We start from the raw sequence: 26,601 nt of genomic DNA on the forward strand, positions 1-26,601 counted from the left end.
CTGTGAGGTTTGCTTCTATCATGTAAGGGCATACGAGTTTTCTGATTTTCATCTTTTCACTATCCTGTAAGCACTTCTCTTTAATAGGATCTAATACACTTGTAAAAATGCTGACCTTCACCAGGTGGTGATGGCACACACCTTTAATCCCAGCACTCAGGAGGCAGCGGCAGAAGGACCTCTATGAGTTCAAGGCCAGGTCTGTGAGTTTGAGGCCAGCTTGGTCTACAAGTACTAGTTCCAGATCTGGTTCCAAAGCAACACAGAGAAACCCTGTCTTGGAAAAAAAAAGAATTCTGGGCTTCTAAATCAGGTTTAATAAATGCTTTCTATAAACAGCCAGCTATTTTAAGTTTTGCTATGCAAAGCTGCCACAGAGGCTAACATTTGAATCTCAGATAATGTTTACATGTTACATATTCTTAGTTTTTTTCTTTTTTTCTAGAAGCCACTTAAAAATGTGAAATCCACCCTCGGCTGGGGAGCAATATGGAACAGGTGGCAGTCTGCTCGTGGCTCACAAGCAGTTGTTTGCCAACCCTTGTCCTCAGTGCTGCGAAACAAGGAGAGTGAAAGAGACACCGGCGTGCCAAGCAACTATTGGCTCTCTATGTAACAAAACCACAGACATTTCTGCATCTTAGCAATGTGAGTTCGGGGAGAGGCAATGAGGAGCAGGTGCAGAAGCAAGAGGGAGCTGAGCCGTTCTGCCAGAAATGTGATTTCTTCAGTCGCCTGGGCACGGTCTTCCAGAGGCTGCTTGTGTTTAACACTGGAGCACGCATCTAAGTTTGTAATGCCTAGGGTCAGATAATGCTCAGTTTCGTTGATTGTTTCATATCCATCATCCCTTGGATGTTCCAGGCTATCATCAGCAGCCCTTGTTCTACAAATGCCAAGTAGCTAACTAGAGCTCCCTTACCGGTGGGAGCAAGCAGTTGGCAGAAGGTAAATTAGACCTCCAGAGGACCTATAGTGTGATGTCTCCGTGGTTGGCAACAGAGTTTATATCCTTTTGTTAAAACACTTCAAGTACTCTACTGTCTCCTAGAACACAGATATAAGTGGTGCAGGAGATCAGCTGCAGAGAAACTTGGGTCTTCTGCAGAAACCTCTCTTGTTACAGATATTTCTTAGTATGGTAGCTTTAAAATTACACGGTAGATGGACCATCGTGCTGGTTAGTTTTTTTTGTTAACTTGACCGAAGCTGGAGTCTTCTGGGAAGATGGAATCCATTAGACTGACCTTTTAGACAAGTAAACAGAAGATATTCTTGATTAAAGGCTGATGTACAAGTCTAACCCACAGTGGGTGGACCCACCCTTTAGCCAGGTGCCCTTGGGTTATAGAGAAGAAAGCAGACTGAGGGAGCCAGGGGAACAAGTCAATAAGTGGTGCTCCTCCACAATCTCTGCCTCAGTTTCTGCCTCCAGTTTCCTATCCTGCTGGATTCCCTGATTTGGCTTCTTTTCATGACAACATGTAAGCGATAAGATGAAATAAACTCTTTTCTTCCAAAGTTACTTTTGGTCTTAGTGTTTATCACAACAGTGAAAAGCCACGTAGGACAACACCTAGACAGATTTGTTTCTTCTCAATCGCAGCGAGATAAACCAAGTGCTGGACTCTTCTGCTGTTGCCTTCCCAAAGACGAGCAACCTTTTATTACTTAGAAGCTATAGGCTGACCCTTTATGATCCATATCACAGTCTCTCCCATGGATTTTTCTCAGTCTTGCGATCACAATCTGGGGCGTCTCCCAATTAGCTTCTTTCTGATGCCGTTATAGAGTGGGGATATTCCAACACGAATATTGTGCTGGGCAATAAGATGCTCAGATTGCCAGGGAGGAGGACCTGTCTGCATTATGAGTGTGTAAATTGATACTTTGTTCCCTAATAAAACAGATAATCCTTTGAAGGAAAAAGAATGCCTACTGCAACAATGGGCTTAGTGACATAGTTCTCATTCTGGTATAGACTTCCTGAGTCTCCAGGGACAAATGTGAAGATTAGAGCAGACACTGGTTCCCAGGCAACACTTTGAGGACCATTGCTCTAGTCTAGACCCTGACATGACAGAGATCAGACATCACTTGGATAAAAGACAGCAAGGCTGTACTGCTGAAACTCTGGGTTAAAGGTGAGGCCTTGTAGGTTATAGTTACTGATGAAAACTAAAAGGAAAGCATTTGCTAGGTCAGTGGGTCACATGCCAGAGGCTGACACGTTTTAAAAAAGAGACCAGCCATTGCTTGTCTGATATTCCCGGAGTCTTCTTGCCCCTGGCAAAAGTGTTGTGCGTTCATCAAACAGATGAGTGACCCAATGCCCTAATGGAACTTGATGGGTGTGCTTAAGAGCTACTTAGGGCTATTCACAGTGGCTCCAGCAAGGTTAGCAAGCAGAGCAGCAAGTTTAAGAAAAACACCTAGAAACAGCAAAAAAAGAAGAAAAAAAAACTGGAACTCTGTGTCATCCCTGAACCTGAGGCATCAAAGGATAATGCAGTGTTATTGGAATATGGGAAGCTAGAAATATAGAAAATTACCCACCATTAGGTCAGTGATAGAGAAATTATGGTTGTCATAAAAACTTTAGATTGTAGAAGAACCTTCTCCTCCAGCAAGTCGATCTCCTAATGGTAAGTCACTTGGCTTAATCTGACTGTGATTCAGAGAGGAAGGTAATTCTAGTGTTGCTGTAATCTGAGTCCATCTTCTAAGGACACACACAGCAGTTTGAAAATGGCAGAAATCAGAGCCTAAAACACAGACAGAACATGGTATGCATTTTTGGAAGGCAAAAACGTATTCATTCATCCAAAACTGACAGAATAACTGTAGCCAGTGTCCTACAGAAATTTAAAAGATGTAAATATCCTATGTAAATAGATCTCAGGCACATCAGAGAAAACCAGTAAGAAGCAACACACTTATAGAATAACATCTATACTACATTTAATGATCAGTAAAATGTATTTTATGAGGACACAAATACCCAAGAAAAAGGTATCTTAGTAATAATCACTGGGTATACCGTTCTGTGTGTATCATTGTTATGAACGAAATGTGTCTGAAAATATGTTCAGGTCACTTTCATATATGAATAATTTGAGAGAGTGTATGTGATTTTTATCCACACCATGTGTCACACAGTGACAGTATATTCTAAGTCCCAATTGGCAGACTTTGACCTTATTTGAAAATAGGGTCATCCTTATTAAATGAGGTTAAAATGAGGTCATACTATAAAGTGATTATAGTATGTTGATTCATTATGACATGCATCATAAGAAGCAGAAGTTGAGGAAGCCCTGATGGATGTACAGGCCAGGAATGGAGTGGGCCTGCTCTAAGCAGGGGGCAGCCAGAAGCCAGGAACAGGCAAGAAAGGATTCTCTCTTAAAGTTTTCTGAGGGAGCAGGGGCCTCCAAACACCTGCTTCCGACTTTCAGCCTGCAGAACGGAGACATGTGTTTCTGATTTTTGAGATCCTACCTCTCTTTAACACTTTGTGAGGGCAGTTCTAGGGATCTATCAAAATCTAAAAGCTCTAACAAGGTGAATGACACGTTCCAAAGTGGTCAGACCCCAATAGGTTCTGTGGGGGAGAGCTTGTTATTTAATCTTGGGTATCTTTTCTTACCCCAGCTGTAGTGGTTCAGGCCTCAGCTATGCAGATGTGGTGTACAGATGATGTTTTTACTCTTTGGGGTCCCACCCTCCAGCTCCTGAATAAATACATGTAGACTTATTCTTACTTATGAATGTCTGGTCTTAGCTTGGCTTGTTTTTAGCCAGCTTTTCTAACTCAAATTATTCTGTTTCTCTTCTACGGTTTGTCTCTGGTCTTTGCTGTAGGAATTCCTACTCCCAGTATCCTTTAAGCTACCTGCCCACTTGGGCATGGCCCCTTATACTATTTAAGCCCATGTAAAATGCATTCGCACTCTTTTCCAGCTGCGGGATTCCGTTGCTGTTCCCCATTCCAGCAGAGGATTGTAATCTGTGAGTCTACCCCTAAATAAATAACCCTAGTGTGGGATTTCTTTTAAGCATCCTTCTTCAGGTCTTCAGGTCTTTTTAACTTTCTTTATTCGACATACCTTTCTTTTCTTCTTACTCCATGTTGGCTGGATGACTGACTGCCGGGGTCCTCCTCTCCTTTTAATCTCACCCCTCGCTCTTTTTTTCTGTTATTTGTTCTCTATTCCTGCCAACCCCTCCTATTTCTCTCTCCTGCCTAGTTATCGTATATTCAGCTTTCTATTAGACCAATCAGGTATTTCAGACAGCCAAAGTAACTCAGCTTTAGAGAGCTAAACAGATGCAACATAAAAGAATGCAATACATATTTGCATCATTAACTATTCCACAGCATAAATGAATGTAGCACATTTTAAACTAATATTCCATTGGTGGAACTTGATCCCAGACACGGATTACCTGAAGCTGAAGCTGTGTATCAAGCCTCGGTACTTCGGCTTGAAAACAGTCAGCTGGTGTTCGCTTCGGCAGCACATATACTAGAATTGGAACATTCCAGAGAAGATCAGCATGGCCCCTGCACAGATAACATGCAAATTTGTGAAGCATTCATTCTATATTTTTTTGACAGTTGTTTGACTGGGGCAGACTGCGGGGCCACTAGCAGTGGGACCAGGATTTCTCCCTACTGCGTGCACTGGCTTTTGGAGCCCATTCTCTTTGGAAGGATACCTTGCTCAGCCCAGGAGGGAGGGCCTTCGTCCTTTCTCAAAGCAATGTGCTAGACTTAGTTGACTCCCTATGGGAAGCTTTGCCCTCTCTGAGGAGAGGATTGGGGGCTGGGGGGGTGGTGAGGGAAGGGGAGGAGGAGAGGGAGTGGGAGCTGGAATTGGTATATAAAATGAGAAAAGACAGTTTTCTAAAAATTAAATAAAATTTGGGAGGGAGGAGGGTGAGTGAGGGAGTGGGAGAGAAATGGGAGGAGGGGAGGAAGTGTAAATTTTTGAATGGAAAAAATAAAAAAATAAAAATAAATAAATACAAAAGAAAGAAAATAACCAGCTGCTATGGCTACTTGAAAAAAAAAAGTGTCTTGATTTCTTTTGTATGCGAGTTCTCATCCTAGTTTTTATAGTAGGCTCTGTGTTTCTAAAATACGTTTATATGCTGTATCATTTATGAGTTTGGACTGGATGGAGGAATATTTTGTTTATATTCAATCAGTGATATTGAACTGGATGTATGCCATAGTCTCTTTAAACCCAGATTTATTTTTTGTTTCTCATGGTCCTGAGTCAAATTACTTACTAAGGAGCTCATTGAATTCATGAATACTATAAACAGAGTGCCAAAGTACTTAGGGGAATGAGCTACCCAGTGTGCTTCAAGTAGGATCCTGGGAAAGTCCCAGGAGCAGATGCTTTTGGGTTTCATTTATTTATACACTTCCTTTTAGTAGAGACACTATTTGATATAGAGGGGAAAATACAGGGAGAGAAAAATGCTTGGATAATAGACCTAACTTAAATTGTGTCTGGAAACATTTGTTGAAATCTACCACGTTCAATTAAGAGAAATGCATGGAACATGATGATGTGGTAGTTCCTTCTGTATATGTGTTGCTTTTATTGGTTAGTGAATAAAGAATCTGCTTGGGGCTATGACAGGGCAGAATAGAGTTAGGCAGGAAAACTAGATAAATGCTGGGAGAAACAATGCAGAGTGAGATGCCACCAGAGGAGAAAGAAGTGAGCTGTCAGCCTGAACCTTGTCAGTAGGCCACAAACCTCGTGGTAAAATATAAAATAATGGAATGGGTTAATTTAAGATGTACGAACTAGCCAATAAGAAGATGGAGCTAATAGGCCAAGCAGTGATTTAATTAATCCAGTTTCTGTGTTGTTATTTCAAATCTGGGTGGCAGGAAATGAACGCGCGGCCTCTGCCAACAGAACATGATTATGCAGAATGAGGTAACAGAGAATAGAGCCCAATGATGTATCAAACATTTTAACTCTGCTTGTAAAGGCCTGTAGACTCTTGATGAACTCAGTATGCTTCAGTCTTACTAGACATTTTCTACCCATGTATCCATCAAGCATCCTCCCATTTTTAGTTTATGGGTTGAAAGGATTCTCATTCTTGTTCTCCTCAACAGCCAGGCCATTTCCAAGACTGTCATATCACCAAAGTCATTTTGCAAAACATATTCACTGTCTAACATTTATTGTGTATATTTAGTATATATGGTTTGCTGATCTTTCTGCCTTCCCTGTCTGGTTTCATTCCCTTGGACATATCTTGGCCAAGCATAAGATTTTGATATACAATCTGCTCTTTAATTTCTTGCCTCTCGTCACTACTCTGAGCACCATAAGAAAGAATATGCTGTAGAAGTTCTCTTTTCCCACTCGGAAAAGAGACTATGGCCACAGAGGTAGATGATTAATATAGTTTCCTTTCTACTAAATAGAGTTGACTGAATTATTTCTCTCAGTGGAGAGCTTAAAGATTTTTGTAATTGCTGACTGGATATAGTTAGATCATCTAGTAGGTTGTATTGGGAGCATGTTAGAAATATGTACCTGAACATATATGCACATATTCATATGGCATCCTGAATTTCTTAGTCTTCTAGATCTAAGTGTTTCCCTCATTTGGCTGCTCTGCTGATTCCTGGCCCTGTTTGACTATAATTAAAGCGTGGAGTGAGAACAAGGCAGACTTCTTTGATATCACAGCCAATAACACAATCAGACCACTCTGCTTTTCATCACTGTACTTTAGCATTATTAATCTTAGAATCTTATTTCTCAGAGGTCACAATAATGGTTTATTGAGCTGGAAGTTGAGTCTGCCATCTGGTCTTCTAGCCTTCTTAGGGCAAGGGAACGTCGAGCTATGTTGGCTTTTATATTTGATAGATGATTAATCCTAATTATCAAGTATAAATAGGACTTCTGGAGCCAGAAATAACTATGTTTAGAACACAAAGGTTTTCTAAGAAAAAAAGTATGGCAATTTAGAACCTGTGAATATAGTCATATTAGAAAAGGAGGTCTTTCTCTCTCTCTTTTGATTAAATTAAGAGGTCTTGAAGTCAGATCATTTTGGAATACAGAGATGGTCCCTAAGTTAATGGGAAGTATCCTTACAAGAAAGGGAAAAAACACAGAAAATACCATGTGAAACAGGATGCAGAGATTAAAGTGACACATTTGAAGTCAAAGAATGAGAAGCATAAGAACCCACCATCAAAAGCTTGGAGGGCAACCACGGGAGACCCCTCCTGAACAGCTGCAGAACAAAGTCAGCCCATTGTTACCTTGGCTTTGGACTTCCGGCCGCTGGAGCTGTGATAGCATGAATTTCTTTCACATGGAAACAGCTTGTCTTTGGTTGTTACAGCAGTCTCGGGAAGTGTGAGCACTCTGTCAGTGTTTCTTCCTGCCGCTTGTCTAGTAGTGGCAATTCAATGAGCATTCAAACCACACACCCAAGTATTATCTAGGTTTCAGATCCGTTAAAGCACCTGTATTACCTACCCTACCCTGCAATACTGGCTGATGGGCAACAGAGCATGGAATGTGTATCTTGTGTTCAATGAAGAGGAAGCCAAGAAGACCGTTTACAGAAATAAGGATTATAGAAGCTATGAGTGTTTTATTTCCAGTTTGTAATGTACAGTTTATGGGGGTTTTTTTAGTGTGTGTATGTGTGTGTGTGTGTGTGTGTGTGTGTGTGTGCGTACATGTACATGTGTGTGTGTGTACGCATGCGCGCATTTGTGGTGCGTACATGGTTTCTATGGGTCTCTGTCTATGATAGTAGAATGTCATGGTAGAGTTCATTCATGGCTGTTAGGTGCATGTGGTGGCTGCTCATTTACACTACAGCTGCTGGTAAGCACTGAGCAAACTGGGATGAGAAGTGGGTATAGGCTTCTGAAGTCCACCAAGGGATCCGCTTCCACCAGCCAGGTCCTACCTCCTGAAGATTCCACAGCCTTCAAAACAGCAACATGAACTATAGGTGGAGCATTCAAAATATCAATGAGCCCCAGGAGGACATTTCCTGTTCAGAACACAGCACGCAGGTCTTCTGTATCTTTCTCAGGATTTGGTGTATAATGTGGCCGCTAGTTTTATGTAGCTATATTAATTTGTATTTTCCTAAATGAGTAAAAATATTGAACTTTTTCTGTGGTTTTCTTCTGTTTCTTCTTTAGTAAAGTTTCTTCTAGTGTCATGGGTTTATATTCTACTTGCATATTTTTCTTGTCTGCATTTGGAGAGTTCTTCATAAACATCAAATAGTCATGTTTTTGTCAGATGCATAATTAGTGGGTATTTTCTTCTTTCCTAAAACCAAAGCTCTTTGTTTCAGTGAGCTCCAGTTTTTCATTTACTTTTTAGGGATTAATATTGGAGGGCCAACTAAGAGCCCTGCGTAGTTCTAAGCCAAAAAACTGTTTTGAGTTTATTTTTCTAAAATGTATCTCACACTCTCCTGACTGCTATATTTATATAGTAATCCTTAGCACTGAATGCGTTCCTCCAACTGGTCAAGGCTACTTTAGCTCTCCTAATCCTCTGGGTTTCTATACACATTTTATGATCAGTTTGACCATGCCAACAAGCTTCTTCTTGTGATTTTTATAGGAATTGCATTAAATTACATTAGCTCAATTTGGAAGGAACTTAGAGTTTGACTATGCAAATTCTTCCAACTCATGAACATACATCTTTCCACTTATTTACATGCACATCAGGATTTTATAATTGTAGCATATGTGTCCTAAATATGTCTCTATATGTGCATGGATTTAATTTTCTTTAAAGTAATTGAAAAACATAACAGCACTTTTCATATTTGTGATGCTGCTAGTAGAAATACAATTAATACTCTGTGGTGATCTCATATACTCTTTGAACTTATTTGACTACTTTTTTACTTTTTTAGAATTCAACCCATTAATTAATTAATTAATTTGGTGTATACTTTGGGATTTTTTTACACAACCACATCACCTATAAATAGTAATGTTTCACTTTATTTTTCTCATCTATATATCTCTCCTCCCTTCCTTATTTTCCTCCCTCCCTCCCTCTTTTTCTTTTTTCTTTCTTTCTTTCTTTTTTTTCTTTCTTTTTCTCTATCTCTCTCTACACACACACATGCACATACATATATAATATATAGATCGTAGTTATACATAAAGAATATACACACAAACAGTATATACATATATATACATGCATATATTGTCTGTGTACACATACACAGACAAAGGGAGGGGGGGAGCACATGTCTATGTGTTTTCCACAGCAATTATGAGGATACCAGAGGATGACTTTTGGGAGTTGGTTTTCTCCTACCACTGTGTGGGATTTGGGGATCAAATTTAAACTCAGGTCACCAGGATTAGCAACACATGTCTTTATATATAGAGCCATTTGTCAGGTATCCATCTTATATTTTCAAAAAAATTTTTACACTGAACCCAGAGCTCACCAATTTGACTAGTTTGGTTGATCAGTAAGACCCAAGGAAAGTACTGTCCCTATCTCCCCAGTATGCCTGCCTTTTTATGTGTCTCCTAGAGATCCAATCTCAGATCCTCATGTTTAGCAGCCAACATTTTATCAGCTGAGCCAACACTCCAAACCCAACATTTATTCTTTCACTATGTATCACACACACACACACACACACACACACACACACACACACACACACACACACATACACATATTCAGGAACTACAAATAAGAGAGAACTTGTAATGACTGCCTTTATGAGTTTGGTTTATTTATTTTATTGATGAAGGTATGTCACATCCAGTTTCCAGAAAATACCAAGATGCCATGCTCTAAATAGCACACTTTTTTTTCCCCCATTCACTTGGTCATTGACACCTAGGCCGATACAATAACTCAACTATTCTGAATGTTGTTGAAACCAACCAACCAACCAACCAAACAAACAAACAAACAAAACAAAAAACCAGATGTCCAGGCATTTTTGTGGTGTTGACTTAGAGTTCTTCAGGTGTATTCTCAAAGGCTCTAACTAAGCTATAAGGGAGTTTTATATTTAGGGTTTATTTTGTTGTTGTTTTAACAGCTCATGGTTCAGAAATTGATCACTTTTTCTATAACCTTTTTTAGTAGACTCTCATTTTTCTGTTGGCTGTCATATTTCTAGTGATGCTCTTTTTGATCATCATGCTGGTAATTTATGAATTCCTTTTTGTTTGTCTTGTTAGATGTTTATCATTTATTTTAGATATATTTGAATAGTTCAATCCATTGATCTTTCCTCTATTTTTATTTCTTTTGATTTCCACTTATTATTTCCTCCTACTTGCTTTCTCGCTTTGCTTTTTTCTTTTCCCTTCTCTTAATAAATTATTTAAATGATTTATTGAGACTTTACTTCATGTCAAATAGGTATCTAGTTACCTACCAGCTCTGCTTTGTCACATAACATGTTAAAATATGTTGTACTCTTTATTTTCTTTCATAATTTACTTGAAATATTTTATTTGTTTAACGAATTACATAGTACAATGTAGTTAATTTGCATATCTTTGAAAACTTTTATATTGTCTTTCTTTTATTGAATTTTGGTTTGAGAGAGTTTTCTGGCCAGATTAAATACTCCAGACATTTATTTCAATTACTATTAAATTTGTTGTGCTTTATTTCATGACTTAAGAGATAATCTTGGCAACTGCATAATGAGAGCTCGAATAAAGTATATTCTGTTGATTCTTCATTTGAACCATTGATCAAATGTGTTACTAGGCTTTTTTACACCTTAGTTAGTTTTCTGTTTAGTAGTTCTGTGTGTTGAAGAGGGGAGACATACCGTTTCCAACCACAGCAGTGAATTTGTTTGCTCCTTTCAGTTTCATCAGGATTGACTTAATGAATGTTTAGGCTCCATACCTTAATGTACGCACAGTTAGACTCACTCTAGAATGTTTATGGCTTGATCTCCTTATTATAACAACATAATCTTCTATGGCTGTGTATTCTATCTACTCAGAAGTATACTGATAAGGTACTACTACAGCCATTGTAGCATATATCATGGTATACATTTTTGAGTCTTTCCTAATTTCAACCCATTCAATTCATTAATGAAGGAATAGATTTCTGATATATAAACTGGGTCATGAATTTATAAAATTTATCACTGACAATTGAGATGGTCTAAAAATATTACTGATATGTTAGCACGTAAATCTGTCATTCCTATTCTTGTGGGATTCCATCTTGACTACTGTGCTCTTGTGCATTGTTTGGTACATTGTTCCCAGTTATTCCTCTGGATATCCACTTCGGTATTTGACTTATGACAGTCTAATACCACTAATACTTTTGGTTGTTTTCTACTTTAAACCACAATCTTCCTCTCAAATCATCAAATATGATTAATAAAACCAAGATATCAGAATGCTCTATACACCCATAATTAAGTTTTCCCACTGCTCCCCTTTACTCTCTACTGCTTAGCCCTCCTATCTCATCATCCCTTCTCTATTGGGAGAAACACCTTTGGTCAAGATAAGGTGATGACTTGGGGCAGCAAAGGAGACAGAGCCTCTACTTTCTATCATATAACTCTTTCGGCACAGATATATGGGTTCTCTAGATTTTAATTTCTTAACCTTACTAACAAGGCCATTGGATTTGGTATTCTTCGGTGTCTCTAACATTTTATCATTACACTGAGAAAATGAATCATTTGATTTCTTATGTGAAAAGAGACCTCTTTCCCCACCTGCCCCAACGACATTTGATCCTGGGCAATAAAGAGTTTGACATTGGAAAATAAGTAATTAACAAATACTTTATCATGCCAAGAATGAAGCATGAAGGTGAAAAGAAATCAATTTCAGTCTGCTGACGGTGCTTCAGGCAATTAGATTTATGGAAGGAGAAGGCAGGGTCCCATTGTGGGCAACCAAGAGCCCATACTGTTTGCACCTGCCACGGATGTCCGCACACACAGTCACAATCTGGGATGCGGGTGATCCACAGATGCTGTTCTGCACTCGTGACTGAAGCAGCTCAGGCCAAGCCATGGCTCAGAGACGCATGCTCCTTCTGAGTTTGCACTGTTATTTCCAGAAGAATTACGTTCTCCTCCTCATTTTGAGAAGCTGACTGCGAGAAATGTGAGCTATGTCATGAAATCTGCTTTTTCTGATCTCACCCTGGCATGAGAGAAGAGACACATTTATCTTTTTCCTTTCTTATTCTCATTGGGTCTTTTGGAGTAGGATCTTCCTCTGTAGCCTGGATTGATCTAGAACTCACCATGTAGTCCAGACTGACCTCAGAATTTCAGCCATTGTTCTTCCACAGCCTCCTGAGCAATGGCATTGTAGGTGTGAGCCACCATGCCCAGCTCCTACCCACTGCCACCTAACTTTTTCTATCTTTAAGAGTTAAGTTTTATTTATATATGGTTTGTCTTTCTGGATAAAATTAAATAGAGAAAAACAACTAATTTTGTTACTAGCTGAAAAAATACAGAAAACGTATTCAAGCTTGATAGCCAAAATCTCAAATATACTATTGTTATTTTGTAAAACCACCTTATCTTACATATCCGAAATCTATCTGGCTGCTACAGAGTTCTCATATTAATTTACAAGGGTGGGTCCATGTTTAGTAGCAGCATAGTTCTGATTTTTCTAATGAAATGGGGCCTAATGAAAAAGATTTTTACTGGCGCTTCCTCTTTTGTTGTGGTGATGAGTGGATCTAAAATCAGCCAGAGTAGTTTTTAAAACAGAAGAAACGCTACACTCAACTAGCAGTGAAAACAAAAACAAACAAACAAATAAAAAGTCACTTTCTAAGAGAGTGCCTATATGGTTTTTTGTAGGGAGGTCCTTTTGCTGTTTTAAATTAATGTTTAGTGTGCATGTGTGGGTTTATGTGAGACCATAGATCAATGCCAAGTGACTTCTTCAATAGCATTTGTGCTTATTCTTTAAGATTGGGTCTTTCTACTGAACTTGAAGCTCATAGCTACTTCTATGCTGGTAGACTAGCAGGACCCAGAGATCCCATTGTCTATACCATCATCCCCGACTTTCACATGATGCCTGGAATTGAACACAGGTCCTTAAGCTTGAATGTTTTACTATTTAAGGGTATATTGAATACAGAGAAGGTGTCATCGAGATGTCTTCATACGAGTACATCATGTCTTTTGACTATATTCCCTCTCAGATACTTCCTCTTCTAATGTTTGTCTCCAAGTTTCAAATAGATACAGGCATAAAAAAATAAGACCAGTGGATAAAGGTCCAGTTATAGCCTTTTTCGGACAATGCTGTGGGACAATGGTTTGTCACTTGTACTGGTTTAATAAAATGCTGATTGTCCAGTAGCCAGGCAGAAAGTTTAGGTGGGATGACCAGAACAACAGAATTCTGGGAAGAGAAAAGGTTCGGTCTACAGTTGTCACCCAGATACAGAGGAAGCAAAATGAGAATGTGTTACTGATAAAAGGTACCAAGCCATGTGGCTAACACAGACAAAAATTATAGGTTAATGTAATATGTAAGAATTAGTTAATAAGAAAGTCTGAGCTAATAGGCCAACCAGTTTATAATTAATGTAGGCCTGTGTGTGTTTCTTTGGGACTGAACAGTTGGCTATGAGATTGGGTGGGAATGAAACCTCCATCAACAAATGGTACCAACCTGGACAACTATATCTACATAAAATCTGAGAGAACTTGGGAAGTAATTCTAGACAGAAAAGAACAGAGTTAAGCACAGCTTCTTGATACCAACATCTTCTCATGTGGGTTCTGCTTGCTAGAGGCAAGTGTATCTCATTTAAAAGAGGCTTCCTGACTCCATTTTAGCTGCAAAAACCTTGCCGCTGTTTTTAAGAGGCCAGGCCAGCAAATACTTAAATGGTGTTTATGAATAACTGACAGCATACTTTTTGGTGGTGGTAGGATCCTCGAAACTACATAGAGTTGTGTTAATAAACATAACTCTTGCCAGTAGAGTCATGAAGCTAGACTCTCAAAAGGAATGGGGTGAATCCAGCTGTCAAAGCCATGGCTTTAATCCTAGCCATATTGCTTAGCAAATTAAAGACTCATATGGTCGGAAAAAAGAGAGTTATACAGCAAAGATAGATTCAGATGAAAAGAAAACCTTCTAAACAGTTTAGAGTATGTTTAAAAATATATGTAGACTTGTAAGAGAAAAGAAAAAGGATAAAATCCTTATAAAAGAGAGAGAGAGGGAGAAGTTGGGTATGATGGCATACACCTTTACTCCCAGCACCTAGGAGGCAGAGGCAGGCAGATCTCTGTGAGTTCAAGGACAACCTGGTCTATAGAGTGAGTTCCAGGACAGCCAATGATACACAGAGAAACCCTGACTCAAAATATCAAAAATTAAAACTAAAAATAAATGAGATAGAGTTTAAAATAAAGCCATGTAAAAATGGAAAATATACAGAATCTGGATACTGTATGTTATTGTGTTGTCTTTGGATTGTTTGATGGTTGAGGAAGGAAGAACAGTTGCTAAAAGACAGTTGATTATAAATGCTGCTGGATTAATCCAACATATGTATTTTTAAAATGTCCTGATTTCAAATTTTAAGTCAAAACATATGTTGCTTTGTAGAAGAGGTTTTGCTTTTGTTTCCACAGGAAACGAGAAGCTGTGAATTCATTCTGGGTTAAGAAAAAAATTAGATTTGACCGAGGAAAACCCCTGGAAAAATCTCCCATAGGAGCAGATGGCCCAGATGATCTAACATTTCAGAGGACCTCTGTTGGGATTTCGTCTGAGTTCTATATCCAGAACAGCCTCAGAACTGCTTTCTGAGATGATCAAGCCTCACAGAATATTCCAGTCAAGATTTGTCCATAATCCTAAATTTTTTTAGGTTGCCATAAAAACCTAATTATCAGGGTGATTATCAGCACCCCCAGTCAGCAGGAAGTAGCCCAGGAATCTACACCCACATCCCCCAAAAATGGATTATGGATGTTTGTCTTTGTTTAGAATGTTGGTTACAAGTTGTTATAGATAATAGTCAGGAAAAAAAGCTAAGCAAAGGAGATTAGATTCAGAGTTCTTGTTTCGAAAATGGGGGGGAGTACTGTGGGACAATGGTCTCGTACACTGTAAAGGTTTTGTCACTTGTACTGGTTTAATAAAATGCTGTTTGGCCAATAGCCACACAGGAATTATAGGCAGGATGACCAGAACAGGAGAATTCTGGGAAGAGGAAAGGCTGTCTACAGTCATCATCCAGACACAGAGAAAGAAAGACGAGAATGCCTCACTGATAAAAGGTTTCAAACCATGTGGCCAACACAAACAAGAATTTTGGGTTAATATAAGATGTAAGAGTTAGTTAATAAGAAAGCCTGAGCTAATAGGCCAGCCAGTTTATAATTAATGTAGGCCTCTGTGTGTTTCTTTGGGACTGAATGGCTGTAGGACCTGGTGGGACAGAAGCCTCTGTCAGTAGGACAACTAAACTCCTATTTCTTCCCAATTATGTATAAATGACAAAATGGCAAAACACATTATTCTATAATGGGGGTCACTAACCAAGAGCCTGGAGCTCTCACGCAACAGATGCCGGCTTCAGAGACTGTTCTGTAGTTGGAGTAGCTTTTTATTATGCTTTCAAAACCCAAATTACTTGTTAACATTAACAATTCTCAGAATATGAAATTTTAATTTTTTTTTTTACGTTGTCTTGAACAATGAAGCATGAATGAGTCAGAATGGGTCTGTGTTCCCATTCACGACATGCTGGGTGACATCTGTTGTATCCTTTGGTTGTGGACATAATTCTGAGTCCAGGAGAGGCTTGCTGACTTCCGAACACTGCTTCCTTCTGCCTTCTATGTCAAGTGGCCATGCCAATAGCTGTCACTCACACAACTGTGCTATTGGCAGCAGAGCTGGGAAGGTCAAAGCAGCTAGCATCCATTTCTCAAGACAGAGTAGAAAACTTAGAATATTTTAAGAGATGAAAATTATGGAGGAAAACAAAAGATAAAGGCACCCACTGCAATATGACCCCATTGATCATTTAAAAAGACAAAAAACAAAACAACAAAAACAAAACAAAAGATGGCCCCAGACTCTCACCTGCAGCATCAGAGAGTCTAACCATGAGTGTACCCCTCTTTTCAACAAGAGGAAGGGCATAGCCTTCATACTTTTTTTAATTTACCAGGTGGACAGTGTGTCTCCATGATTCCCCAAGCAAGCTTCATCCATGGCACTTCCCTGCCTGTAGTCTAATTTCTGTTTAAGAAAACAAGTTAGAAGTGACTGGATTTGAATTTCTTATTCCCACATATGGATATACTAAATACACATCTCTAAGTATTCTTTCTTCTTCAAAGCTTTTTGATCCAAATTCTATATACTCAGGGCAGAGTCAAGACTAACAAAACCCAAGCTATTAATCTGGTATGTCATCAGTACCATTTTGTATTATTTTCTGGGGAATTGTATATTATTTTGTGTAACTGACAAGTGTACTCTGAGAGATATTAGCTATCATAAAACGTGTCCCTGCTTCTCTCCCTAGACAGATTTTAACATTAAAGAAAGAGCTTTGAGATATACTATAGAGATCTTTAGTGGTTTAGAAGTGCATCCATTACTTACTTTTAGGATTTGAAACAACAGTGTCTCCCTGGTGTTTGCTCCCTTTCAGGTTAGCATTTCAAATCACTTTGGATGGAAGTGCTGAAATGTTATGTATCTATCAAATTCTTATTGATCTTTGGGCAGTTTATATTCTAGAAGTAAGTCAAAGCTTATGGTAGATCCCAAGAAAGAGCTTTTCCTTTTGATTTCAGAGATAATATTCTAAAACACAGCAGACTGTTTGATTAGGCTAGTGCCGTGGAAATATTCAGACGTCACTCATTCCTCTAGCTTCCTTAAACTATAGGGAGAGATTGTTGAGCAAGGGACAATTAATAATCACAAGCTGTCTTTTCACTTGGTTTAGCAGAGCACTAGATAAATCAAAGAGAGAGTCTTTATGAAATCAGTGTTTACTAAAACACCATGAATCTAGAAAGGTTGTTAAGTTTCTGCTGCCGGTAATATTTTCTGGGTAAATACTGATAACAACACTTGGGTATGTGGCAGACTACGGATTTACGACTATTTGTTAAGAAAGAATGCCCGTGGAAGCTCATTGAGATGAAACACAAACAAGGAATGGTTAATCACCAAAGACTGTCCTCCTGAGTAACCAGACCATGTCTTCCTTCCACTTGAGCTATAGGTGTATTCTCCTGCACTTTATCATCCCTGGTTGTTGGGTAAGTGGAGCATATTTGATAAGGAATAGTTATCGATGTCTACATTTCAAAGCCTGGGCCTAGATTCAGATAGGGTCTCAGTAACATAAATATTCGATGAGCAACATTGCCGAGAGGCAAACTTATGCTCCCCATGTCTGGGGAAGGGGTCCCCTTGTTTACACATTCACACCAGAGATCACATGGCTGTGCCGCTTTTTCTCTGAGGTCCTTTCCTTTGTTCAGAGACTAAAAACACTAGAAAAGGTTTGCATAGGTAGCTCAGACTAGAATACTAGCACATTTCAAAAGACTTGGTTAAAACTCATATGTTCCCAACAGCTTCTGTGTCTGTGGATCATAGATTTCCAGCATCTCCCCAGCAATGATATACAGGACAAAGATCTGAAGAGTCAGCATTATGATTGATATTTCAGGAGAAACAGCCACAGGGAAATGAAAGGGTTAGCTGCTAAAAGCGTGTGCATGACAAAATGACTGATGGAAGCAACTTAAAGAAAGGATAGATTAATGTTAGCTCCTAAGGTTTTACTTTTTGGTTGCTGAGTGCTCTTGTCTCTACATGTGGATGGGCAGAACATCACAGGGAGTGTGCTACAGGGCAAAGAAGCCTATCTCCTGGCAGCCAGAGAGCAAGCAGAGCAGAGTGAGAACGAAGTGCCAGGAATGATACACCCTTCTGGGCATGCTCTCTGCCGTACACATCCTCCAATGAGGAACCAATTCTTAGTGTTTGTTTTCACACACAGTCCTTCCCTCCCTTTCTCCTTTTCTGTAGCGAGTCAATATAATAGATCATATTCAAATGCCCTTTGTTCTTGACATAGTTTTTCAGAGTACCTGGAGCTTACCTGGTGTAGGAGGTCCTTTTTTTATGTGTTGCTTTCATTGGTTGAATAAAGAACTGTCTTGGCCTTTTGTTTTTTTTTTTTTCTTTCTCAGCAAATTTTATTAAACTATAAAAGTCTCCATTTCCACCCCCCCTCCCAACACCCTCCCACTCCCCCCACTCCCCCTCCCCCTCCCTCTTCGTCCCCCAGGGCAGTCAGGGCCCCCTGCCCTGTGGGAAGCTCCAGCTCCCTCCCCCTCCCTCCAGGTCCAGGAAGGTGAGTGTCCAAACAGACTGGATCCCCAAAATCCATTACATGTAGAGGAAACAGGTCCCAGTGTCATAGTCAATGGCCCTCCAGAAAGACTTCGGGTCAGCCACAGTCAGAGAATCCGGCCAAATTCGGAGAGTCTGGTTAGATCACGTCCTCTTTCAGTCCCAGTCCAACTGGCCCTGGCGTGTCTTGGCCTTTTGATAGGGCAGAAACAGGCAGGCGGGAAAGACAGAACTGGATGCTGGGAGAAAGAGGGCAGGCAGAGAGCCACCCACCATAAAGCTGCCAGGTCAGACATGCTGAATCTTTCCCCGTAAGCCACAACCTCATGGTTCTACACAGATTATTAGAAATGGATTGAATCAAGATGTAAGAATTAGCCAAGAAGAGGCTAGATATAATGGGCCAGGCAGTGTTTAAATGAATACAATTTGTGTGTTGTTATTTTGTGGTATAAGTTAGCCAGGCGGTGGGACACAGCCCACTGCTCCTCCATACTACACTTTGCAATTCAGACAGAATGGCTGGCCAGTAAGCTCCAAGAATCCAAACTTGGGTCTTTATGCTCACATGACAGGTACTTTAATGGCTGAGTCCTCTTCCCAGATCTCCAACTACTAGTTTATAACACTTCTCAATAATGTTATCAAATTATGAATCTATTTTTGGAATGCTGGATAAATAAGGCTAGAGTGCTCAGGATGCATGTATGTCCTCAAAGCGCATCAGTAGGCAACCAAATTTATAACACACAAGCACACTGGAGACATTTCAAATTCAAAATATAAGATGCTTATAGTCCAGAGCTTTGCCAGAACATCTTTCCAGAAGGACACGATTGGGCAAAGACATAAACACACATGGGTCTGCTAAGGGAGGTTTTTAAGGATAGGAAGTGTAAGTTTATGAATATGGATATTCAGAAAAACATAGTTAGGCCTTTAATACTGATGTTTTCTTAGATAGTTGACAGAAAGCAACTAATACAAACTGTGACAATATAAATAAAGAGAATCAAAGAAAAAGATGTAAAAAAGACACTTAAACCCCTAGCTATTTCCCCCCTTATTGACCTGGACCATGCAATGTGCAGTGTAGGAAACAAAACTATGACAAACTACACGTTGGATGTGAAACATGCTTTCAGAATAATTTTTGTGGCAAGCTCATATTGAATCATAGACAGCCTATTTGTTTGGGAATCAAGCCATGAAAATTTAGAAGAGAAAATGATGTGCAATCAATAAATGTCATAATTATAAAAACTTTATTTCACTCTTACTTTAATTAAATCTTGATAAGCACCACGTCATGGACTGGTAATCTAGAAAGGACACCGGACTGCTTCAGTTAATAAGAAACTGCAGCCCGATGATGTGACGTTACAGCTACATGGAGCCTGGGAACGAGACCACACTTAGAAAACTTCACTGGGGAATCTCATAAAAGCAGGCAACAGGAATTGGGCATCGATCCGTTCACACTTTTGATGGTAGAAATCCAAAGCTTGCACTTGGAAACATCAAAAAGAACACTGTGTTACCTTGACAGTTCACAGTTTGCTAAAACTTGCCCCTGAATGCATCATAGTGCTATCCTGTGTTCCTTAACAGTGCTAGGCCACAGGCTGAGAAGTCCAACTCCTTTAAAGCACTTGAAGGTGTTTTTCAACAGTGGGCAAGCTACCCACGGTGTCCTCTGCTGTGTGCATTTCTCCTATGCAACCATCAAGCCATCATTTACCTAATGAAACTGGGAAAAACTACAGTTTCAGCAAAACATTTTAATTTGGTCCTCTATTCAAAGACAATTGCCAAGATGTTTTACATAAATTTAATTCACAAGCATGTACACAAGGGAACCACTACAAAGAACATTGCTTCCTGGTTTAGGAATAAAAAGTTTATCCTCTACTTACACTAAACATACAAAAAATAATCTACAAAAATTGTTTACCATTGATTTTTAGCTAAAGAAAAAGCTTTCTTCTGAAGCAAAAATGATTGTGTGGTGGTGGTATTTTAGCCATCAAAAATGTAATGTAAGTAACCAATAAATATAATGTGCTTCTTCCATATAGACATATTTACACTTGAGTCTTTGGCTTATGGTATTTTCTAAAAAGAACTTTAAATGATCCAGCCATCATTGCACATTGAAAGAAAATAAACCGGTTATATATATATACTTATATATAATTTATACATTTATATAGAGCTCTGCTACACTTTGAACATAGAAAAATGAAGCTGATTATGAATTTGCACAGCTTTTGTTTTCTTCCCCACTTCAAGATTCCACAGCATTTATTTGTTTTAAGGGAGGGAAATGCTGCTTTAAAAGTGCATGCAATGTGTGGTGGCTGCTCTACTGAAAGCAGAAGCCAACAGGCTGCGTGTTTCCCGGACAGACCAGGTCATCCCTCATCGGATTCCGCCTCTTCGTAAAGATGATCTGAGTGGCACAAAATGTGGATGCTCTCGTACAGTCATAGAAACGGACCAAGTCCTTTTTATTAAGATACACAACTTCATAAGAAAAATACGTTTGCCTCTCCAATGTAAAAGCCTCCCACCCCCCACATTAAAATCTCTCTGTGCAGGTGTAACAGGTCCAACAGCTGCTGGCTCAGCAGGCGAATGGGTCTCTGCTGGGGTGCTCTGCAAACAGCGTCTCCTCACTACGAGGACTCCAGGTACTCCAAAGCCACGTCATAGCAGAAACGATACTGTTCCTGCAACATGTTAGCACAGAAGGGATGAACAGAGTTAGCAAGAGGCTAATAGTGAATAATGGCATCTGTGTGAATTCTTGACATCCAATTGAGATTATTTAAGAGTCGCAAATTACTTATTCTGTACATAACAGGAACATCTGGGCATACATATTTTATACTCGAGGCTAATGATCCCTACTTAAGAAAAAGGGGCAACAACAACAAAAAGGTATTTTAGTTTTTGTCTTTGATTTTCTATCATTTAATATAATACTCGGAATTTTTGTGTGATTAAAATAGCTGTGCCTCACCATCAGAATGTTTCGCAGCTTACAAAAATGTAAAGAACCAGGGCAGGAGCTGCCATTAGGAGCAATTGTTAAACAACACCTTGGTTTACCTCAGTTGTTGTCAGTACATGATGAAATAACAATGAACCAGAGTGAATAAAATGACCGTAGAGCACAAGATGATTTTATGTTATACAGCTTTAGGCCACACAATTCCAAGTCTTTTTATATTACACAAAGATGTACCACATGAATTATTTGCTAGATTACTTCAATATTTTCTTGTTTTATGCTGCTGCTGGGGTGTGCCAATGCTTTCCTCCACATCCCAAATCATCTCTTTAGATGAGAGAGAGAGAGAGAGAGAGAGAGAGAGAGAGAGAGAGAGAACAACCCACTTTAAACAACCTTTTGTAATTTCATGTTTTACATTTTTCCACGGCTGATATTCTGTCAGAGTATCACTTAAACAAATTTTCAAAAAACTTCAGGAATTTTCAAAAACCTTTCAGCTTATTTATGCCTAAAAATTGATTGCTGCTACCTCTCCCTTAATAGTACAACTTGCTTGTTAACCTACCATTTGAGTTAAAACTAGACTTTGAGTCTGGCCACATACTTAATCCATTACCGGGAACTTACAAAAGTCTCGGGACTATGATGTAAATGACTTACACCATGGAAACCACTGAAAATTTCCCACCTCAGTTCAAGAGGGCAAAATTGAGGCTGAACTGGAGAATCTAAAAGGAATCCTGTTTCTAAAGAGACTATCCAGAGTCTCTAGAATAAGCATGGTATTTCTTTTACTGTAACTACCGAAGTAAATACACTTTACATTAGCTCCTCGTGGGGGATGTGTGGTGCCCGAAGAACTTCAATAAGAGCCTGTAACCAGCCAGAGCCTCTCAATTTTGTTTAATTCGAAATTCCCTTACCAAACTCAGCCTAAACCCTTAACAAACTTTTCGAATCATGCTTTACTGAGCAGAGTGGTCTGTCAATTCTGTCAGGATTTGTGGGGCATGAAGATGAAGGAAAACAGCAACTCACTGGAAGGTTTGATAACAAATGTTCAACTACAGACTTACAGGTTAAAGAAAGGACGATATATTAAAGATAAATTTGGAGATAAAAGTTACTTCTGTAGGCAACAGCAATCCTCGTGGGCTTTGAAATACTTCAGGCAGCGTGTATTTCACAGGTTACACACCTGCGAAACTAGAGCCATGGCTACTTCCTGACCATTTTGTATGTAAATCCTCTCTCAAATCCATACTCTTTGTCTCTCTCAATCGTCAGCACCCCAGAGAGGTGCAACCCGATCTTGTCCTAGGTGGACTCCCCAATAAGGACCTGAGACAGGAAGAAGTAAGCTGCCTTTTGTCAAAGTGAAACAGCATAAACCAGGGTCCTTAGATGTTTGTCTCAGGAAGCAATGCACCTCCTGTGTGAACAGCCCAGAGCAGGAAGTGGTGAACACACACTGGCGAGCTGACTGAATCGCTTCTTTCTCTTCTCCTTTGTGCTATCTGATCATCTTGATAAAGTAGGGGCAAGCGGCAGTGATGCTCTGGGGTTTCTGGTTTACTGCGCTGTGGGGGCCACAGCTGCTCTTCACCTGATCCCACTGTACCAGCATGTAACCCCCAAGGAAGATAGGCGACAGAGGCGACAACTGTCCCTCCTACTTGGTACTCAGCTCCACTCGGGTGAATCCTTCTTCGCATATCCCATCAGTCCCTACGTTCCAAGCTTTATGAACTCAGGAGAACTCACGTCACACTGCGGGGACTGAACTTCAAAGTTGCTCAATTAAGCTGAAAATTGTGAGCAAGGACAACCTGACAATGGACAGTTCTATTAGACAGTGAAGGATTGCCGATACCGACTGCAATAGACTTCAGCTGTTCTCTCAAAACACTTGAGTGTCAGGTCTGCGGGTATAGGCTAACTGTAGAATATCTTGCCTAGCATGTTTGAGGTCCTGGTGCCATACCTAGCAATGCACACACGCACGCATGCACACACACATGCGCCCATGCACCAAAACAAGTCAGATAAAATGTAGAGTGAATGAATAAATGGAAAAAAAACAGGTGTCTAAACTGCTGAGGTGACCCATGAGCATAAATACTAGTTCACTCAATCTGCTTTAACAAGAGAAACGGGACTATACGTTAGCAGGATTTATGCTTATAGAGCTACTATAAGAGTTTGCTGCACCACCAATTTATTGTCTATAAGGAGAAAAAGCCCTACACATTTCTCAAATTAAATCAGAGTGTCTCCTTCATTCAACAGTTCACGTGATAAGCAATGTGTTGATATGAGTGGAGGCAGATTCGCTACAGTCTACCTATCAGGCACAAATCCCAGCAAGGCTCATTTCCCGTGTGTCTGTGAAGTCAAACCAGTACATAGGTCCATGACTAAGTTGTCACTGAGGCCCTCCTGGGACCATGTGACTCACCGGGGCTTCCACCATGTTTGGCTTGCTGTTCCTCAGGGTCTTTACTGCATGGAAAACATCCACCACGTTTTGCCGCTTCACCATCTCAACAACAATGCCTATGGCACAGAACATGCCGCTGCGGCCACCGCCATTCCTGAAAGCACAGATATGGTGTGAGCACCTTCGGGGGACTCGCACGTCACATCATCACATTCGTCTGGGAAAGGAAATTCGTCTTTAATACTTTTTCCATGTCTTTGGCCTCTGATTTAGGTTTGTGCATGCACATGTGAAGGGCAGAGAGGAATGGACTAGAAGATAAAGTTAGCTCAGGTGCTTAGAAGTGGACACATATAACAAGCATAAATTCTACAATGTAGATATGTTGTGATCCTAATGTATTTGCAACCTTATGAATCAAAGAGGTTGCTCGCGTAGGGGTTTGAAAGAGAAATCATATAACAACTGCCTAACTTTCATTATTTTATTCGTGCATGTTTATTTGTGGACCACATGCATGCTGTGCCCATGGAGGGCAGAAGAGGGCATCGGGTGTCCGGGAACTAGAGTCAGAGAGGGTAGCGAGCCACCAAGTGAGTACTGGGAATCGAACCCGGGTCCTCTGGAAAAGTAGCCAATGATCTTAACTACTGAGCCATCTCTCTAACTCCAAGTATATCATATTTAATAGTTAGAAGACAAAACAAAACAAAAAACCCTAAAACTAGTAGTAAATTATTCATTCATGAGACCAGATTTCTATTTTGGAAGAGGACCTATGGTAGGCCTGACAGGATTTGAACAGTGCCTTTTTAACGTAAGAGAAACAAACGTGAATGAGGAATGAACTCATGAACTCCAAGGTCCCTGGCATGGCCAGGACATGCTGCTCTCCTCTACTCACAAGCAGTGGATGATCGTCCGGCCTTCCCCTTCCTCACATTCCTCCTGCCATTTCTCCACCTGCAGTATCAGTTTCAAAAACGAGCGTTTGGAGCCAGGCACTTCCCGATGAGAAGCCCAGCCGAGGTACTGAAATTGCTGCACCATCAGGTAACCTTCCTGGGGCTGGAGAGAAAGCAAGGATTTTCATGGGAATCAGGATAAGAATACTGAGGGAAATACCTACTGGACGGAGTCTAGTTGACAACAGTTCAGGTGCTTTGACAGAAACATTCTGCACTGTAAGTGTGAGAACAAACAACTTGTCCTTTTGACCTGCCCGTGATGGTTTATACTGACTGTCAACTAACTCATAGGATCCGGAATTACCTCAGAGACAAATATTTGGGCATGCCTGTGGAGAATTATCTACACTCAGATAATTGAAATGGGAAGAGCCCCCCTAACTTTGGGCAGTAGCATTCCACAGGCTGGGGTCCTGGTCGGCCTCAAAAGGAAGAAAGCAAGCTGAACAAAAGACAGCCGTCTCTGCCAGCTTCCAGACTGTGGATGTGATGTGACCACCTGCACTAGAGTCTTGCTGACATCATCCTTGCCGTGACGGACTGTATCTCTCAAACTGTCAGCTGAAGTAAATGTATCTCACCCAATTTGCTTCTTGTTAGAGATTTTGTCACAGGAAAAAAAGGAAAATAACTAAGATGATGCATCTTCCTCACCTACAAAACCTTGAATAAGACACTCAAGTCCTGCTCTCCAACTTCCTAAAGCCTTGAAAATCCGCTGTCCCTTTATTGCCTCAACCCACACAAGTTGTGGTAACTCTGTCCTGGTGATGACGCTTACTGCCTTCTATCTCCCTGCCATCCACTCTTAGTACAGACATTATGATTATGCTGACGTTTAAAAAATTATCTTGTCACTCTTAAAACCAATGACTCCCTAATGTTCTTAGCAATCTGCAGTGACCTAAAACTCCTTTCATGATCTGGTTCACCTGGCCTCCCAACCTCCTTTCCCTCCTTTGGAGACACTCTGCCTTCCGTTAGCTCCTTTGCCACTTTACTTCTTGCCTTGGAGCCTTTGAAGAGGATGTCCCTGTTCGTTTTGAAAACGTCTTGCTATAGTGCTCTTCTCACTATCAAGTAGAAAAGCTAACTTGACCCAGGTTTGCCTGGGGACTTTCCTGAGAGGGCACAGAACCAAAGTATCCCGGGGAAAAGTTCTCTGCCTCTGGCTATCCCACCGACAAATAATACCTACTAACTCTTCAAAGTTTTTCTTAAATCCCCTTTTCTTCAGAAGTTCTCTGGTCACTTAGCTATGCCTGATGGTCCAGGTAAACAATTTCTATTCCGTGCTTCTCCTCTGACACATGTACATCATGTCAGTAAATAGACACTTGCACAATGAGTAGCGTGATGCCAGCCTTCTCTGGTAACGTGTAGATTCCTTGAAGACAAGGAATGCTCTCCTTCACCTTAAGCTAGGTATTGAGAGAACTTTGCATGGTACTTTCAAAACAGCAGTGCTGCTGGGATAAATAGAAACCCAAGACCCTGAGTAGAAAATACAGAGAAGAGTCCATAGTACACTGAGTGCCCTTTTCAAAGGGTATCCTATCGTGAACTTCACATGGAAGGGCTCATGCACCCCTTGGTAGGGCAAAGACCGTATCTACCCTCATTCCCCATTTGCATACTAAACTCACAATGAAGTGAGTGATACAAAATAATTATACTGAGAATAAAAACATCAGGTGTAAATAAGCACCAGAATATA

The 26,601-nt window shown here is 40.1% G+C and overlaps 1 protein-coding gene and 1 non-coding gene across 14 annotated transcripts in view; one reads left to right on the plus strand and one right to left on the minus strand.

Moving 5' to 3' along the window:
• The first annotated feature begins 4,505 nt into the window (after positions 1–4,505).
• LOC125394658 (U6 spliceosomal RNA) lies at positions 4,506–4,610 on the plus strand. Its single transcript, XR_007230286.3, has one exon. It is a non-coding gene; the product is annotated as a U6 spliceosomal RNA (small nuclear RNA).
• Positions 4,611–20,223: 15,613 nt separating this feature from the next.
• Positions 20,224–26,601, minus strand: part of Ptprk (protein tyrosine phosphatase receptor type K) — a 534,789-nt gene continuing 528,411 nt past the window's right edge. For all 13 annotated transcript variants that reach the window (XM_087911293.1, XM_087911268.1, XM_087911261.1 and 10 more), the window contains 3 exons: positions 24,821–24,984; positions 23,935–24,070; positions 20,224–21,189 (listed from right to left, as the gene is read on the minus strand). In XM_087911293.1, the coding sequence (XP_087767419.1) occupies positions 21,136–21,189; positions 23,935–24,070; positions 24,821–24,984 (354 nt within the window). In that variant the 3' untranslated portion in view covers positions 20,224–21,135. The remainder of the gene's footprint in view (positions 21,190–23,934; positions 24,071–24,820; positions 24,985–26,601) is intronic.

This window comes from Myodes glareolus, chromosome 1 (assembly GCF_982192425.1).
Source record: "Myodes glareolus chromosome 1, mMyoGla1.1, whole genome shotgun sequence".
NCBI lineage: Eukaryota > Metazoa > Chordata > Mammalia > Rodentia > Cricetidae > Myodes > Myodes glareolus.